Source organism: Sciurus carolinensis, chromosome 6 (assembly GCF_902686445.1).
Source record: "Sciurus carolinensis chromosome 6, mSciCar1.2, whole genome shotgun sequence".
Lineage (NCBI taxonomy): Eukaryota > Metazoa > Chordata > Mammalia > Rodentia > Sciuridae > Sciurus > Sciurus carolinensis.
This window is the reverse complement of record NC_062218.1, coordinates 110,746,772-110,765,982: the sequence shown is the minus strand read 5'-3', so window position 1 is coordinate 110,765,982 and position 19,211 is coordinate 110,746,772. Positions and strand designations below refer to the sequence as shown.

At 35.6% G+C, this 19,211-nt stretch overlaps 1 protein-coding gene across 5 annotated transcripts in view; it reads left to right on the top strand.

The window, feature by feature from the left end:
- Window positions 1-19,211, top strand: part of Slc27a6 (solute carrier family 27 member 6) — a 54,620-nt gene that overhangs the window by 12,975 nt on the left and 22,434 nt on the right. For all 5 annotated transcript variants that reach the window (XM_047556084.1, XM_047556083.1, XM_047556082.1 and 2 more), the window contains exons 4-5: window positions 3,485-3,643; window positions 7,494-7,618. In XM_047556084.1, coding sequence (XP_047412040.1) covers window positions 3,485-3,643; window positions 7,494-7,618 — 284 coding nt within the window. The remainder of the gene's footprint in view (window positions 1-3,484; window positions 3,644-7,493; window positions 7,619-19,211) is intronic.

Genomic DNA, 19,211 nt, shown 5'->3' with positions numbered 1-19,211 from the left:
GCATGTAGGGGAAAGCTAGATAGAGCATCCTTTTTTTTTTTCTTGACCCGCTTCCAAGTGAAAAGTTATTGTTTTAAAAATTGAATTGCCACGTGATTCAGAGACACTATAAGGAATAGGGGATGTAGCTACTGAATAACATGGGAAGGGACTTGTTTGAAGCAGGAAAAACATAAAATTTTGCTACTCTGGATGAGGAACAGAAAGATATTTATTGTCAATAATCTATGCTACAGCTAGTCTCATTTAAAATCTTTAGATGTAATTTTGAGGAGGAAATTTGTGGAGATCATCTATTCATCTGAATGACAATGGATTCTTTCATGTTGTAAAACCCAAAGTTATTGTGAACGCTACAGAGACTTTCTTTGAACATATTAATAAGTGAATTTTAGTTAGGAGAATAAGCAAAATAATACCAACCTGAAATAGGAGATTAAGTCTGGTTCAGTTAATGGAAATGGAGTGTAAAGCCTGTTAGAAATATGTCAGAGTCTGTACAGAACAAGGTGGACTTGATACTCCTTGGCAAAAGGGTCTAGAAGTCGCTGTACACTGTAGTCCAGAGATTACTGGGTTGCTGCAACCAAATGCCCTGTGAAAACTCTGGCTTTTGTCAGTAAATATGTTGAACTCAAAAAGAATGATGTCCTGCTCTGAGTTAAGACTAACCCAGTTCATTATGAAGTATAAGTAGTTCTGGCTACAGCAGACCACAGAACATATCATAAAACCAGAGAAGGCCTTCAAAAGCAAAATCAAGATCTGGTTTGTATGGAATTGATACAGCTGATTATCTAAGTGAAGTGTATGTTGGGAGAGAGAAAGAGATTCAAGAATGTGGGTCAAAATGACTATTAGAAAATAGCATCATGTAGTCATATTTACCAAGACAGGTAAATGGTAAGTGAGTGGTAAGGAGACCCGGCAGTCGGGAACTTCATGGGACCAGGGTACACCCAGAAATGCACATAGATTTCAATGGAGAGTTTTGGCCATAAATCAGGACACTAGCTATGGGAGTATATATTAATGTAGGATTCTTGTGCTATACAAGCAGACAGTAGTGAGGAAGTATTCAAGTCTGGAAGACACGTTTTTCAGTCTTAGCATTTAATTCCTGTAATTGGGAAATAAAGTCAAATCAGATGCATTAAGTTCACAAGAGCTACTGACATTTTGCAACTCCCTTTGACAGATTACTACCTGGGACTGTATCAGTATGTGGAGTGTAAAAAAAGATACTCTTAAATCTCGATTACCTGTTACTCATTCTGGATCCTTCCATTTGCTTGCTTCAGTGGTTTCTCTATCATTAGTCTCTGCTTGCCTCCAAGAAATCTAATGATCCTCCTCATCACCATAGCATTTTAAAAAGCAACACAACTGTATTGATGAGTTATATGTGTTTGTTTTCTTGTTTGTTTTTGTGATGCTGAGGATCTCATCTAGGCCCTTAGGCTCATGCATGCTAAGCAGGTACTCTACCACTGAGGCATAGGTGGAGACCTGATGAGGTAGATTTGAAATGGAGGCTTCTGTGTGAAGACATTCTTAAACTATTAAAACCCTTTTACCTGACATATAGGATATGATTAAAATATTATTAAACCTAATGAATTAATTCGAGAGATAATACTTATCAACGTGAAACTAGATGTGTTCCGTGGTAAAGAAATATAGGTTGAAGTGTATAAAATTGCTAACATTCAACCATACGTGTGACAATAGCATATGGGTTAGCCTATTAAATTACACTATATATTACCTATTAACTAAATGAGTTTATTACACTGTCAGAAGTATAGAAAACTCTATAACAATATGGAAAATATCTGACTGATTAATGACAAGTAATACAAGCAGTATGAAACTTTTATACCCTAATTTCAACTATAAATTTTTATTAGAAACTAATTCTATGTGGAAGAAAACTAGAGGGGAAAGGAAAGCTATGTTTGCTTTGTGAATGTATGGGAAAGCGTCACCATTATATACAATGGAATCTGATAGGCTATTCTGATCATGCTGTGGGACATGTTAAACACAACAACATGAAAGAGTCCTACTTGGAGCTGAATTGTTCTCTAGAAAGCTTCTATCTCAATTATAATTTAGATTTGTATTGGGATTTGCCTCATTTTCAGATCTTTTTAAAAATTTTTATAGCACATGTGGGTCCTTGAAAATTATATCTCAAACTACATAATTTTGGTCTTTCTGTGCAGATCTAAGATGTATAAGATTCTAGAAATTAATTATTGAAGTAACTTACACTTGCAAGACCCCTTTTATAAAGCACTTTGATGTATTTTGTCTCAATTTCTTATATACTTCATACTGGCATAGGCCTTCTTTCATATATACATATACACTTTCTTTCATATATACACACATAAATACACATATATTCTTTCATATATATGTATATTTCAGAGTTGTTATTTTATGTTAGATATGTATGTGTATATATGACATAAAATAACAACTCGGCTTTAAACACTTTACTCTGAGTCAAATATTGGTTACTATGGCCTGGAAACACAGATTTAAGTTACACTGAGTGACAAGTTAGGCCATAAAAAAGATTACATGGCCAGGTGTGGTGGTACATGCCTGTAATACCCACAGCTTGGGAGGCTGAGACAGGAGGATCACTTGTTCAAAGCCAGCCTCAGCAACTTAGTGAGTCCCTAAGCAACTCAGTGAGACCCTGTCTCTATATAAAATACAAAAAACTTGCTGGGTATGTGGCTCAGTGGTTAAGTGCTCCTGGGTTCAATCCCTAGTACCAAAAGATTAAAAAAAAAAAAAAAAAAAAAAGATTACATGAACTTTTATGGCCACAAAACAAAGATTATAAATAAATGCATTCAACAGGATACATTGGAGGATACATCAGGTAGGCAGGCTACTATAAAGTGTAGAAATCTTTCTGTAGAAATCTTTCAGATATTATAACATTCTTAGCTGTAGGGTTGGTGGAGGCTGGAGATCATTTAAACTTAACATGATATCCCAAGATATCATGTTTACCTAAAGACATGATAATATTAGATCACATATAAAGATTAAAAGTCAATGACTATCTTTCTAAAGAGATATTGGAGGTAGAGAGCCTAAGATGATTTTGGCTCTCTACTTCCAATATTGATTGCATCTCTCTATAACTATGATGTTCTTCTTAGCAGAGGTTCAGTAGTCTGCAGCATCTTTAACATAGAAGTGACTTCTTTAGAGAGCTTCAGCTTCTCAGTGTGTGTGTGTGTGTGTGTGTGTGTGTGTGTGTGTGTAACAGATATTAATGTCTGTTGTTTATAAGTTCTGCAGTTTATGGTATTTTATTATAGTAGCTCAAATGAACTAATATAATCAAATATTATATGGTTTAATTTATATCAAAAATCCAGAATAGGTTAACTAGTAGAATAAGAAAGTAGATAATATATATATATATATATCCTTTTATTTTCTTGTCTTTCAGGACTACCAAAAGCAGCTGTGATTAGTCAGTTGCAGGCTTTAAAAGGATCTGCTGGATTGTGGGCTTTTGGTTGTACAGCTGATGACATTGTTTATATAACTCTTCCTTTGTATCATAGCTCAGGATCTCTCCTGGGAATTGGTGGATGTGTTGAGTTGGGTGAGTTTTCTTTTTTTTTTTTTCATTTTTTACTGTGAACAAATGGGGTTCAACTTGTTTCTCTGTTTGTACATGTAGTAGAGGCATACTGTTTGTGTAATCATACATTTACATAGGGTAATGGTGTTTGATTCATTCTGTTATTTTTTCCCTTCCCCCTTACCCCTCCCACCCCTAGGGCAAGTTTTCTTTTTGGTAAGTTTTCAAAATGTCTAATAATTAGAACTTGTATTCATTAAAATTTAAAACTCTTAGTAGAATTCAGAGTGATTGCATGTATGTTATATAACAATGTAATTAAATTATTATGAAATAATATTTTTATAACATAATATTTATTATAATGCAATTTTATGACATAAGGTATCCCTGAAGTAGAAAAGTCAAAGTCCTGGGGATTTGTCCATGTGGTTGGAACTGACTGTTGATGGGGCTTCTTTCTCCTTACGATTGTTCATTCACTAATGGGCTACCCCTAGATTCCTTAAATGGTGGTAGTAGTATTTCGGGGGTGGGGGATGTGTGAATCAAAGAGATTATTTCACTCACATTCTGTTGATCAAAGAAAGTCACAGGTCAGCCCAGACTCAAAATTCAAGGTGTAGGAAAGACAGAGCCCACCTCTTCAAGGGAGGGAAAACAGATTCACATTAAAAAACTAAGTGTGGACAAGGAATTATTGAGGTCATTTTTGCAAACACTGTACACTAAACACCCAAGAGGTCAGTCAATAAAGCTTGAGACTGAGTAACTTCCATTCATAAACATGCAAGATTATATGTTCTTTACTAACCCTAAAATAATACATAGAGATCATTCATTACTTCTTGTATATGTCTAAAATACTATAAAATAATTATTTAGAATAGCATATTTAGAACATAATCAATATCTGCCATAAATAAAGATTAAACACCTTAAAATTTTCTGTGGAATATTTACATAAGACATGCATCATTGTCAAAACTGGGTTGTTGGAGCTGGAACAAGATGGCAACTGAGTAAAATCCTCTGGTGATCACCTCCCCACAGACACACAAAATTGAACAGCTAAACACACAACAAAGAGCTAAGGAAACTCATTGACAGACCATAGCACTTGTTTTTAGTATAACAAAAAGAAAAGATGCATCGAAGAGGGCAAGAAGAAAATAATTACCTCTGGTATCCCACCCCCAACTCCAAGCAGCTCAACCTTGAGAGAGATGCCTCCTGCTTGGGAAGAGGAGAGACCCTTAGACCTGAAACCCAGTACCAGGCCTTCCGTGGCAAAAACCACTGCTGAACAGAGCCCCATGACCCTTACCACCAAGCTAACACTAGGTAGATTGAGCCACTGGAGCTTTCTTCGACCAGGTGGCTGACTGACTTTAGTACTCACTCCAGCCTCCAGAGGCAGAGCTGGGAGTGAGACCCTACGTGCTGGGGAGCAGGACAGTTAAGCAATCTCAGGTCTTTTTCTTGGAATTCAGTACCAGGTCCAGCACTGGGAAGAAACCAAAGACCCTATATACAGGTCAGAGCTCAAAGATGGAGGCTTTAGACTTTCCCCCATATCAAGCAGAAAACCCACATGCTAGAAGGATAGACTGGTCTGCATCATTTCTAGCCTTGAAGTGGGAGTGGAGCACAACAGCCCTTCCCTCTATGAGACTGCAGGGGTGCTTCTGGCAGCATGACAGGCACAATCCAGCTTAGTTGTAGCAAAGAACTGTCTAAACCTTAGGCAGTGGGGCTAGGGCTATCACTAGGACAGTGCTCACAGAAGGGGCTCTAGAATTGCCCTGGCACCAGGCAGAGACCCATATTCCCATGGGACAGAATTGCGTTTTGGCTTGCATCACTTCCGCTCTGATATGGGCCTTGGTATGCCCTTTAGACTGTATAGTTCCTTGTAACCCAGATTCAGGGACAACCAAGCTTAGCATCAGCTTCAGTAAGCAATGTACTGTCCAACACTACCCCAACATTGCTCAGCATAGAGCAAGACCTCATTCTTGGGTAGGGTATGTTGTAAGCTTAGTACTTTGTCCTGGAAAGTAGTGCTTGGCTGGTGAAACTTAACAGTAGGGCAGATTCTAACAGCTTACACCCAAGGCCTTCCTGTGGATAGAGTCCTGGAACAGTATAGGTGCCAGAGGAAGACATGTAGCTCCAGTTTATTGGATTTCTATTCCAGTCAGAATCATCTGTGACAGATCACTCAGGTCTTGTCTGTGAGTCCACCCCAGCAATAGACATCCTATAGCAGTATGGACCATGACCCTTTCTTATTGGAGTGCTGGTCTCGGACTATGGACTCAGAATGTGACAAATCTTTGTGACCTTGGTAGTCACATGCATGGCATAAGAGGATGGGGCTAGTCCGTCCATGGTTTTATTCTGCCCATAGACGGACAGAACTCTATACTGCCTAACCACAGGTGATGGGGACTATTCTGGTCCCAGAAACAGGCTTGTTGGAATTAACTACACTTTCCAGGTACCCCCTGTTTTTGTTTTTTTTTTTTTTTCTGAACAACATATCAAGTGTTGATTTGGAAAAAACCTGGACTTGGATCCCCCTTTAGTGCTGTAACAGTGACAATACACCAATAGCAGATTCCTGAGAAGTCTGGATGTGCTGAAATAATAGAAGTGACAAACTTAGAGAAAATAAGCAACTTGCTTAGAGTGTGTATGGTCCCAAAGCCAAATTAAGAAGAATGGGAATAAGTAACCAAAGTCTAACAATGTTACATGTCAACAAGCATCAAGAGCTTTCAAGAAACCATGGCTTCACTTAACAATCAAAATAAGGTGCCAGAAACTGCCCAGATTACTAGCAGTAATCAGTATGGAGAACTCCGAAAGAATTTAGACAGACATAAAAAAAATATGAAATACTAAAACATGCTACAACATAGATGAACCTAGAAAACATTATGTTAAGTAAAAAGGAACTTGACACAAAATGTCAAATCTTATATCATTTGATATATCTGAAATGTCCAAGACAGGCAAATTTAGAGTCACAAAATGTGTGAATGGTTGCCAGGAGTGAGGAAAAGTGGGACAGTAGAATGACTACTAATAGGTGTGAGGTGTCTTTGAGGATGATGAAGATATTCTGGAATTAGTGGTAATGACTGCAAACTTTGTGACCATGCTAGCAAACACTGAGTTATACACTTTAAATTGTGAATTATGTGGCATGTGAATTATGTCCCAATTTAAAGATTAGGACTCATTGTTAAAAAATCAGGTTAACAGATTGTTAGTATTGGGTTCTATATTTATTGATGAACTTTTTGTTGGTGCCTTTTTTTTTTTGCGGTGCTGGGGATTGAACCCAGGGCCTTGTGCTTGTGAGGCAAACACTTTACCAACTGAGCTATATCCCCATCCCTGTTGGTGCTGTTTTATTCACTCTACCTTATAAAATCGTGATCTCAAGATACACTGAATCTGCATTTAGGTTTTAAAAATAAAAGTAGGTATATGATCAAGGTCAAAGGTAAGTGAATATTCTCTGTGTAAAGGATGATGACCCTTGTGTACAGTTAGGCTCTAATTCTTGTAGCTCTCCTACTTACTTTGACTGTTGCTTTCATCATATGTATATAATTTATATATAATTTAAAAAAGCATATTTGCAGTCAAAATACATAAATATAATTTCAATATTTTGAAAAGAATCATTGGACCATAAAATCAGTGTTTTCCAATGAGTCTGATATAAATAATTAGAGATGAATTGTGAAAGCCTCAGAAGTGAGCAACCATGATTAGACAGAGCAGCACCATTTGTTTTTATATGAATTATGCCCTTGAAGTTTTAGCCTGGTTCCTGTTTTACCTTTTCTCATAGGTGCCACTTGTGTGTTGAAGAAGAAATTCTCAGCAAGTCAATTTTGGAACGATTGCAAGAAGTATAATGTGACTGTGTTTCAGTATATTGGAGAACTGTGTCGCTACCTTTGCAAACAACCCAAGGTAAGAGTACTTTTATCATCAGAGAACTTAAGTATTTCAAAAAGAGTAAGTGTATATACAGAAAAGTTAATTTGTATTGCTTTGTTTATACTCCACATTCTTCCAGAATATACTTTAGCTGAAATACAAAGATGCATGCAATACAACAAGATAAATATAAAATAGAGAAAATAAAAAGAGATCTTTTCAGGAAAATACTAATATGCATTGTACTGTAGCAAAATAGAACATATCCATGATGCAGTGCACCGGAGTTTAGGCTAGTTAAACTTTCCATTATGAAATTGGATGCTTGCTATGTTTATAGAAATCAGCTTATTCCAAATATAAAATAGATAAATCTTCAAAATGTTGTTCTTTAGGAAAAAAAACCTAATGACACTGAGTATATTTGTTTTTTCTACTTTTTTCTTTTGACTACATGATTATAATAGAGTGTATTTTAGTTTTGTTTTACTTTAGAGATAAATTTTGTTTTGATTTGTACTTGTTTCTCCACCTAAGGCAGTCATTTCCACATTCTTTGATCAATCACCATCACCTGAAAAATAGACATACACACACACACAGTTGCAAGAGCCTGAAGTTTGTCTTTATTGGTTTGTTTGCCTTTTGGCCCTGGGAAGATATTTTCCTTTTTCTAGCTTCATTTATCTTTCCAAATACTTACTTTCTAACTTTCTGTTTTTCTGAACATTCTCAAGGCTACAACCAACCTCTTTATCAAATTGACATTAGCATCCTCAAGAACGGCAGTGGAGAATGCCTCCCCATTCCACACATGGGGCAGGACAGCAGGATCTTGGCCTTTGAGATTTGCCTTTCTAGACTGGAGGCTGTCACTCTCTTTGCCACCATCACACCCGCTTACTGCAGTCGGTGGGCTGGGATATCTTTTCTCATTTCCTCTGATTAAAACATGGACACACAATTCTTCCACTAATTCCCATAACACAGCCGAGACTAGACTGGAGTCATTTATGCAAGACTTTATTAAAGATTCAGGGTTACACAGAGGAGATGAACACAGAGAAGACTGTGAAATTGTCAAATCTGACTTAACAAAATCTTTTTATTTCGAGCTTGCAGTTTCCCAGGAAGAGACCTCTGGTCTATCACCTGACCTCCTCCTTTTGGCAGTAGATAACCATCTCATTCTTTCTTTCCTTTCTTCTTCTTTGTTTTTGTTTTTTCGTTTTTAAATTTTTTTTGTTTTTTGGTTAGGAGTGTTCAAAATGACTATAGATACCACAGATCCATAGCTAAGTCATGAAGTTCCAGAGAAATTTTTTTGTGTTTTCTGAACTGTTTTCTCTTTAAGAATAGCTTGGTTTAGACAAGGATGTAGTCTTACCTGAAGAGTACCACCCAATAGAACAATAATACCCTAGCCTCATGTATTTTCTCTCCTAACTTTCAGTGTGTTTGGTAATGTGAAATCTGTTAGGTTAATTTCGGAAATCAGTAAGATTAAAACTACTTTAAATGGAGTTCCATTACTGTCAACAGTACGGGATATATGTTCTACCTGCTGACTATGTTCTTTCTCAATCATCACCCAGCCATTCAAATTGCCTTTCAACCTCTTAATAGCAACATCAGCTCTTCTAAGGTCATTTGTTCATTTAAGTATTAATGAGTCATTGAATACATTTAGTTATTTTTTTTCTAAAATTTTATCAACTTAAATGCTGTAGTTAGTGTCTTTGTGCTGTTCAATGGGGCCTCAGAAATGAAAGTGGTTAACTGGTATGGATAATTTTCTGATTTTTATGGAGCACTCCAAGATTGCTGTTCAAGGTGGATGAAGTGACTTAGAATCCCATTCCCCATGTGGGGGTATGCCTGTTGCACAGTTCTTTGTTAGTACTGGGTGCTATTAAAATCAGTGGGCTTTCTCTTGTGCTTCATGAAGAACTAGAAGTCCTTGAAGCCCCCAGATAAGTCTGAAAAGCAGAGCAGAGGAGAGTAAGCGGGCCAGTCTCCATGCCCACACTTTAAAATATTGTAGATGAAACCCAGTTTCTTCAGGCTTCTCAAAGGACATTTAAGTTTTGTTTTTAATTGGGAAAATGATTATTTAATGTCATTCTGTTTTTTAGACTAGAAAGAAGAATATATTATTTTGCTCTGTTTAACTTACTAAGCAGAATAGCTTTTTAGCTGTGTTATCTTTTTAAAAAAGACTTTTTAAAAGTCTCTTCTGAGTCTTTTACCCACTTATCTTTTGGACACAGAATGTTTTATATCTGTTTGAAGTTTCACTTTACATAATAAAGGTATTAATAATTTGTCATATTTGCTGCAAATCTTTTCTCAGGGTGCTTTTCTTTTAATTTTTAATGAAATGATACATCTTTTTAATCTCTCTGAATTTGTATTGCACTAATTTTAGGAAAATATTACAGCTGCAGAGAATTTAAAGGAATTAAGAATTGAAAAAGAATTCCTGGTTGTCTTTAATTGATTTCATTTTAGTTGCTAATTTTCATTCTTAGTAAATCTCTTTGCATAAAAGATAATGTTCATGAAAGTGTAGGAAATGGAAATAAATATAGCTTTACCCAAAGGAAAATAATTTTTTTTAAGGAAAGAAGCTTTGTATTACCTAATCTGCTTTTGTTGATTTCACACAAAACGAGTACAGGCAGTTCTTGGCATTAAAAAGCAGAAAAAGGAGAAAGTCATTTGTTCTGACACATCCATTCAAGGAGATCTTGCTTTTTTGCTGTCCACTGTTCCTTTCAATGAACATCTCTTGAGGGGAACAGAGTATCTGCTATGTAGCCAGCTCAGCCAGTGGGTTTTGGTAGGACCAGAGTGAACAAGTGACAGGGTCTCAACTCAGACAACTAAAACTGAACATCTCATAAGCCATTGTTTGAAACCTCACACACACTTATTTCAAAGGAATCTTTAAATAAAAAAAAAAGCAGAACCATGTGTTCTTTAAATAAATCCAGCTTTGCTGTCATATCCAGATAAATAGATTCTAAAAGAGATTTACCTGCAGGCAAAAGTCCCAGTCTGAATTGAGTGTTTACATGGATTTGCATTAAAGCTTCCTAAGGCTGGCTTTCCCTGACTGGCAGCATTTATCCACCCCCACTTTTTTTTTTTTTTTTTTTTTTAATTCAAAACTGCAGTGACTAAAGTTCCTTCAGTATAAACATCTTTAAGATGGTTCACAACAGCAGTAGATTTACAAAAAGCCAGAAGAACCAATTCTTCTCAGTCATGCAGAGATGGGATAAGACTCGAAAGGTCTGAGACTAGGAAGGCAGCTCTTCCCCAGGTTTTCTACACTATTGGAGAACCAGCATGCAATTTTTGATTGGATCTGTGTTTTCTTAATACTGATGCCCTTAATATTATCAGTGAAGAAAGTGGTGGACCATAGTGATTCTCTGCTGAAGACTTGCTGCAGAGTTGGTTTTAAGTATTTAACTCTGCCCAATCTGGTGGATAGTCATCCCTATACCTAGGGATACATCTGGGGATAAGATCATACATGTTGATAATTCATTCATTTCTTCAAGTAATATTGTAGGTTAGTTATACAGGAATGCATAAGACAAACTGGATGGCATCTCTCATGGAATTTATGCTCTGAAAGAAGACATATTGGGGAGAGAAAACAGGTCAGCAAACATACAACAAAAATAATTATGAAAATGACAAGTGTTATGAAATAAAACCTGATGAAGTAATAGAGGAAGATGGCGGTGGGAGTGGAGCATTGCAAATTAGATTGAGTAGTCAGGGAATTCCTCACTGAAATGATGACCTGCACATTTAGGACCTGGCATGACAAGTGGGATTCAGGCATAGGAAAGCTGGGGGATTAGTCACAACAGAAGAAACTGAAAAGGAAGAGAACCATGGAGGATACCACTTACATGTTTGAAGAGGAGAGTGTGGCTGGGTCACCTGTGGACCCGGTCCTCCTCCTTGGAGGAGAAATTTGATGTGTTTATTTCCATGGGAGTATATGATTAAATATAAAGGAAAAAAATGGAAAAAATGATGCCACTTTGGGATCTATTATGGAAGGAAAGCCAACAGAACTTGCTAGATCCAGGAATAGGGAGTGCAGGACTTGGTAGAATCAAGGATGAGTCCCAGGTTATAGGTTCAAACTATAACCTACAAACCATTTGATGAACTACAAACCATTTGATGATTTAAGAAAAACTGAGATTTGAAGAATGAAAGTAAAATGTGTGCTGAACTTGTTAAATGTGATATGTTCATTAGGCCCTAGGTGAAGACATGAAATAGTTGTATGTAGGAATGAAGAGCACAAAGGGTACAAAAGACAGGGTGTAGTAAACACAGCAAGGGCCTGTTCTACAACACATAGGAATGCCCAGCATCATCATCCTTTATCTCAGACCAGCAAGGAAAGTGCAATTGTGAAACTGGTGAATAATTTAATTTGCTTTTTCAGATTCATTAAGCACAAAACTACCCATGTTTTGATGGCTTCCTATTTCTGAAACCATGAGGACAGCGTTAGTAAAATAGAGCATGGGTTTTGAAGCATTTTAGAGCTGGTTTCCTTCCTTTCTCCCACACATGCACTGTGAACCCCTCTTATGCACCAGGCCCTATTGCAGGCACTGTTCTAGGCACTATCATAGGCACTGGGGTATAGCAAAGTGAAGACCTGGCATCTACTCCTGCCCTCACAGACCTTGTGTTTTATGTAGTTCAAACTCTGTCTGTTTATGGTATGTACCCTTGTACCTGAACTTCATTATCCCTATTTGCCAAATGAAAACAATGTTTATTTTATACAGTGACTGTGATGATTGAAATAGACCAATACAATAACCTGGATATGGGGGCTTATACATGTCTCCCACCTTTGCTTTTCCTAATGTGCTGCAAATGGCTTTTGTCCCTGTATTTGCCCTGTATTTCTGTATTTGCCCTCTTCATTTGTTTTTTCTTTCTTGATCTCTCTCTTCTTTGGTTTATATGTGTGTGTGAGTGTGAGTGTGTGTGTGTGTGTGTGTGTGTGTGTGTGTGTTTATGTCTCTCTGTTTGCATGTGTCTTTTCTGTGTATGTCTTTTCAGTACCTTTGCCTCTGTGGGCAACTCTACATGTCTCCTTATTTGAGTGTCCTGTGAGTGTGCATCTCTGTATCTTCTTTGTGTATGTTTCTGGGTCTAGTTTGTCTCTTTTTTGTATTGTTTTCTCTGCTTGTCTTTTGCTGGCTTTTTGTGTGTGTGTGTGACACATGTGTATGCATGCATGGGATAGAGAGAGAATCTCTGTTCATGCATCTGTCTGTATCTCTGTATGTGGTTGTCTGTCTCTGTGTGAAGGTGTTTTATTCTGCACCTGTATTTGAGTGTATGTGTCAGTTTCTCTCTGTGTGGGTCCATCCATGTATGTAACTCTGTGTCTATGTTTCTGTGTATCTCTATTTCACTCTCTGTCCCTTTCTCTGCTTTGTTCATTACTCTTTCTTTCTCCCTTTCCCTCTTCATCTTCCCTCCCTCTCTATCTCCCTTTCCCTTTTTTTCTCCCTCCCACTCTCTCCTTTTCTTCCTTCCCTAGCTTGCTCTCAATCTGCCTCTCTCACTTTTTTCTTTTACTCTGTGTCTCTCTTGCTTTCTCTCTCTCTCATTTTCTTTCACTTTTACTCTTTCCTGCTGTCTCTGTCTCTAATGCTCTCTCTCTCTCACCCCCAAGTTTTTCATTGCATTGTGTATGTATGTGATTCATTTAATTATACTCATTATAATTATGCATGCTCTCTTCATTCCATTTCCAGCATAGTTTAGATATTCAGCAATATTTAGTAGCACCCTCATATTTTAGGAAGGATAAAAAGGAATAGGAATTTATGTTAAAGAAGCCTTGGGAGAAGAGACTTAAGAACACAGATTTTTTTTTTAAATGATTGATGATTTTTTTTATTACCAAGATTTGGTTGCATTTTATGTAACATACCATTAGTTTCACAGCATCTCAAAACTGGTACATATAAAACAAACATAAATAGCAACATTAGTCCTTTCCCTCAATATCTAAATATTCTGGGCTCACATTTAAGGCTCCTTTGCCAGTGCTGATGATTTTTTTCTTCCTCACATTTGTCATTCCTCTGACCCTGCTTTTTTTTTTTTTTTTTTTTTTTTTCTTCTTCTTTTTCTGTCACCATTCCTGGGTTCTTACCCTCAGTGCCTTTTCTCTAAACCACATCACCTGCTGACCTTGACCCCACCGCCCTCCCAATCCATCTTTCAGTTGATGCCAGGTTAATGCTATTGGATCAGTTTCTACTTGAAAGCCCCCTCCCCTGGTTTCCAGTCATCTTCCAGGAGCAGCCATTAGAGTTCACAGCATAAATAACTGGGTCATTTTTTTAAAAGGGTCAACTGACTAGTGCTTTGCACTTCTAATAGTATGCCCGATGTGCACAGGAAGCCAAGTCATTGACTACTACGACCAGGCTCTTCACCCCATTTTAAAAATAAAGCCAATTCCCAGTCATTTCCAAGGGGTTAAAACCCTTTTGGAAAAGGAGACATAGAATAAAGACACATGGGACTCTGGATGAGGAAACTTAGAGAGCCAATATTTGTAGCATCAGTGTGTGGTCCAGTTGACCAGATGTCATTTATTGTGTGCTAATAATAATTTTTCTTTATTTGAACATATTTTAGAACTGGTGTCAGTAAATCTTTTCTGCAAAGCACTAGATTAATAAATATTTTGGACTTTGTGGATCATAGTGTCTCTCACAACTACTTTATTCTGCCTGTGTGTTTCAAAAGCAGCCACAGATGATCTACAAATAAGTGGGCATGGCTGTGTTTTAAGAAAACTTTATTTATTAAAATAGGGAGTCAGTTAGATTTGACCCCTGTAGGCTATGGTTTGTCAAGCCTTTATTTAGATTTTATAATCATATCTTATATATCCCTGTAAAATAAAATTTCTATTCCTGTGCAAACTAGTTTCTTAAAACTGCTTCTTCTATTTTTCCCTTCCTCCACATGTGCATGTGTGAGAGGATATATGTGTGTGTGCATGTGTCCAAAATAAGGACATCCTCTGGGCTTGCTACAAGGTTTTGTATGATTTCCATATTATTATAAGTAAATGAATCATTACCTTCATTTATATATCTTTACATGTTCATTCTTTGTCTCAAGTAAACAAAAATATGAATTGATTTTTCTGATAATTTTCTCAATAATTTGTAAAATAATAATTATAACTTAATCATCTGTGCAGATTAAGTCACTATACTTAACACTTTCAGGAGTGCCGTGTTTGGATTCTCAGTGACATTTCAAAGAAAGATTTTAGAGAAGTGGTTAAAAACACTTTGTGTTTGTGTGCCTAGTGAGTCAACATAGAGATGCTTGTGAACATTAAGGTTTTAATTAATTGATGCTCTTCTACTTGAAAGTCTTTGGATAAATGCTCTTGAATAGATTAAAAATAGATTAAAACTTTCATGGAATCTAAATTGACTATAAATGAGGAGAATCCTCATGTGAAATTTAAGAGTTAATCTTTTTCATAAAGTTAATTCTAGATGAATGTAATAGTTAAGTATAAAGAAGAGAGGAAGAAAATAATTTATAGATTATTATACTTACTATTTTTGCTTGGGAAAGTATATTTTGATGGGAAAATACATTTTTAATCACAAATTAAGTAGATATATTAACACCATTTTAAGACATATCTAACTATACAAATAAACACTGGATATAATACTAAACTACAAAGCAGAAAATACTTGTAAATTATTAAACAGTGTAATCTTCTGAACATGTTATTAAATGACAAGCATTCTATTGCTTAAAAACAAAGTCAATTAAATAAAATACACTATATTTTCTTATTAAATTAAATAAAAATCCTTAGTCTTAGTTCATTAAAAAGGTAGCCACCACACCCTCTTCAATAAGATTTAAACAGGAGTGTACTTTTTAGACATTAGGTAACTAAGTCATAAAAATATTTATGACTATTGACTTCTTCCAGGAGTCTATCCTAAAGAGATATAAAGATTCTTAGACAAGATATTAACTCAGTATTATTTATAGTGGTGAACATTTAAAAACCATGTTGCAATTCAAAAATAGATGAGGAAGTAAAATGTATGGTATAATTATATGATAATCACTAAACCATGGAAAATTATTCTTTTGAAGAATAATAGCTAATGTTTAAGAATATTTAGAACATATTTATAAAGCAGAATATATACTGATATCATAGTATGATTTTAATTTTTAATGTATATACATATATGGATATGTAAAATATTAACAATATTGTTATGGTGATATAGATATTATATTTTTATTTATTATATGTTTTCTATGATTTGTGTATATTTGAATACCAAAAGAAACATACATTTTCTTTACCCCCTCAACACTATGTAATGTATTGGTTGATCTTTCCTCATATTTCTCAAAGTATAATCTTTTAAATCTTGATCTTTATTTAAAAGAAGAAAATAGAATAAAGACATTTTGAGAGGGAAATTAGTTTGATAGTTTTGGACAAAAGCCTTGATTCTATTTTGGTTATTTGGTTTTCTAGATCAATGGAATAGTTTAGGGTGATTATTTATTCTTACTTAATAAACTGGTACAGCTGCAGCCCCCAAAACACACAACCAATGGAATTTGGTTTATAAACCACCTTCATATTGGTTTGTGGAACACATCAACACCTTTCATAAATAAAACTTGGCAAAACTCATAACTGACCTGAAAAGCATCCAAGTGTTATCCACATAAAAGATTGTTTTCTGTTCAATGAAAATAAATCATCACAAGATTTGCAACACTAGAGTGAAAAAATGGTAATGGAAAACACAAGAGCCAGTTCCATGCCATGTAAGTCATATCTGACATGCAGTTGGGATCCAGGACAGAATGGCTGTGAGCTATGTTTGGTAGACAAAAACAACCAACTGTCTATCTTGGGAGAAGCCACTCTTATCTAGTGAGTTAGTTCCTTTATCGGCAGGATAGTTTCCTCAAACCCTTTTGTCATTGGCTCAAATGCATCAACAGGTGAAAGTTTTATTTCAGATGACTCCACAATCTTGGTTCTTATTTTTTTCAATTGACTTTATTTCTATCAAATTGTACTTTTATGAATTAAAAAATAAAACAGCACTCTCACCAACCCATAGCCAGCAAAAAAAAAGTCCTACAACCTCAAGAAACTGGACGGCTGAGAACCTGAATGAGCTTGGGAAGTGTAGACTTCTAAGAGCCCCTGATAAGAGCCCAGCCAGTCCACACCTTCGTTTCAGCTTTGTGAGTCCTGGATTACATACATCAGCTGAGCCACTGTGGACTTCTGACCTATAAGAATTGTGAGATAATAAATTTGCTGTTTTAAGCTGCCAAATTTGAGGTAGTTTGTATGGCAGCAATAGAAAACTAAGGCAAGCATATTCTATTACTCTAAAACAACATTTAAATAATCTGTTTTACTATTGATGGATTTGGATTATTTCCATTGGAGACCTTATATGATTCATGATGTTACTATGTGCATTTGTATATATGTCTTTTGGCAAATGTGTGTACATGTTTCGCTTGATAATCAATCAAGGGTAGAGTTAGCAGATTACATTGTATGCATATATTCAGTGTTAGTAGCTATTGCCAAACATTTTATCAAAGTGGAGGCACTAATAATAATATACAGTTGTACCCTCCTAAGGAGTTCCAGTTGCCCCACATCCTTGGCAAAATTTGTTGGAAAATTTATAGTGCTGAAGAATAAATGACTATTTTTTATAAATGCTTGTTGCCATCCCATGGCATTTTGATTTATTTCTCTGATAACTAATGATTGTTTTTCATATACTTACTGAATACTTGAATATTTTCTTTGAGGAATAGTTCTCAATACTTTATCAAGCTGTAGCAGTAGCACAATGCTTGATTGGCTCATCACACTTCCTTACACTAACTATAAGGAAACAGTGAGCCCAAATGAATTTTTTTAAAAAAATATTTTTAGTTGTAGATGGACACAATACCTTTATTTATTTATTTTTATGTGGTCCTGAGGATCATACCCAGTGCCTCACATGTGCTAGGCAAGTGCTCTATAACTGAGCCACAACCCCAGTCCGGCAAATGAATTTAATACAGTTAATTACACATAGCTCAGTAGGTATCAGAAGCTTCTGTTCACATCTCATGTCTACCACAGTCTTCCATCCCCCAAGTCCCATGGGGATAATGCAGAGGTGGGTCCAGGTACATGCTATGTTTGTCACATAGCTCTATGCCTTAGCTGAGAAATACTACCCTTAGGAAATTTCTAGTCACTTAAGGGAGTTCTGGTGAACCCTGCCCTTCTTTTACTTCCTTATTACAGAAAAGGAGGAAGACTTTACTACCATAGAATGTAAGTAAATGTTTACTATGATCCAAAAGCTATCTATAGCTTCCAGGCTATTTGTTATATATACATTCTTGAAAATATAATCTGGTGTGTGTGTGCACATACATACATCTATGTGTGTGTGTATATATATGCACATATCAGCATAATGCATATTATAAATAAGTGCATAATTATATATGCACATATGAACAATTATAAATTATAATATAACTAATTCAAAATACTTATAATAAAATGCATTTATATATAAGCATACAAACATTTGTTAGATTGTTTTTATATGTAATATATGATTTTTAATAACATGTACTATTTGCTATAAATATGTCCTTGAAAAGATAGTCCATAGATATCAGGCTATATATCAGATCTTAAACACTTACCCACAAATACAAACACATACGTTTTTTATATATGTCATGAAGAATTGTCTCTCAATATACTTTTGCTTATTTTTCTGTGTGGCATTGCTTTTTAAAGCAAATTTGATTTTGAGCAATCTATGTGTGCAGGATAGAGAGAGAGGAGTGAGGAAGGGAGCATGGAGATCATTTTTTAAGTATTTCTTTTCTAACAATAAATTTTTCTCAAAGCATTGCTTTTGTGGCATATTTTAATTTTTATTGTTTTATTTTTTAAATTTCCGCCAGGTATATGGTTGTGCACTTCTGTACTCCCAGAGACTTGGGAGGCTGGAGTAGGAGGTTTGAAAATTCCAAGCCAGCCTCAGCAACTTAGCAAAACCCTTAGCAATGTAGCGAGATCCTATCTTGTAAAAAGGACTAAGAATATAGTCAAGTGTTTAATTACCCTTGTGTTCAATCCTCAGTACCAAAAAAAGAATCTAATTTCCAGGGCAATTTTTTTTTTTTTTTTTTTTTTTTTTTTTTTAGCCATAGGTTGTTTAACGTAGTGTGGATTATCATCCAAACATTTGGAGATTTTCTAGTTGTCTTTTTGTGATTGATTTCTGACTTAATTTTATTGTCAGAGTATATACTCTGAATAAAATTTAGTACTCTGAATTTGGTTAACATTTGTGATAGGACCCAACCTATGATTGATCTGTTTTACTAAATGTTTTTATGGGCATTTGAAGAGAATGTGTATTCTTCAGTGATTTGTCATACTATGTGTGCACATAAATTAGATGAAACTGATAAATTTTCTTCA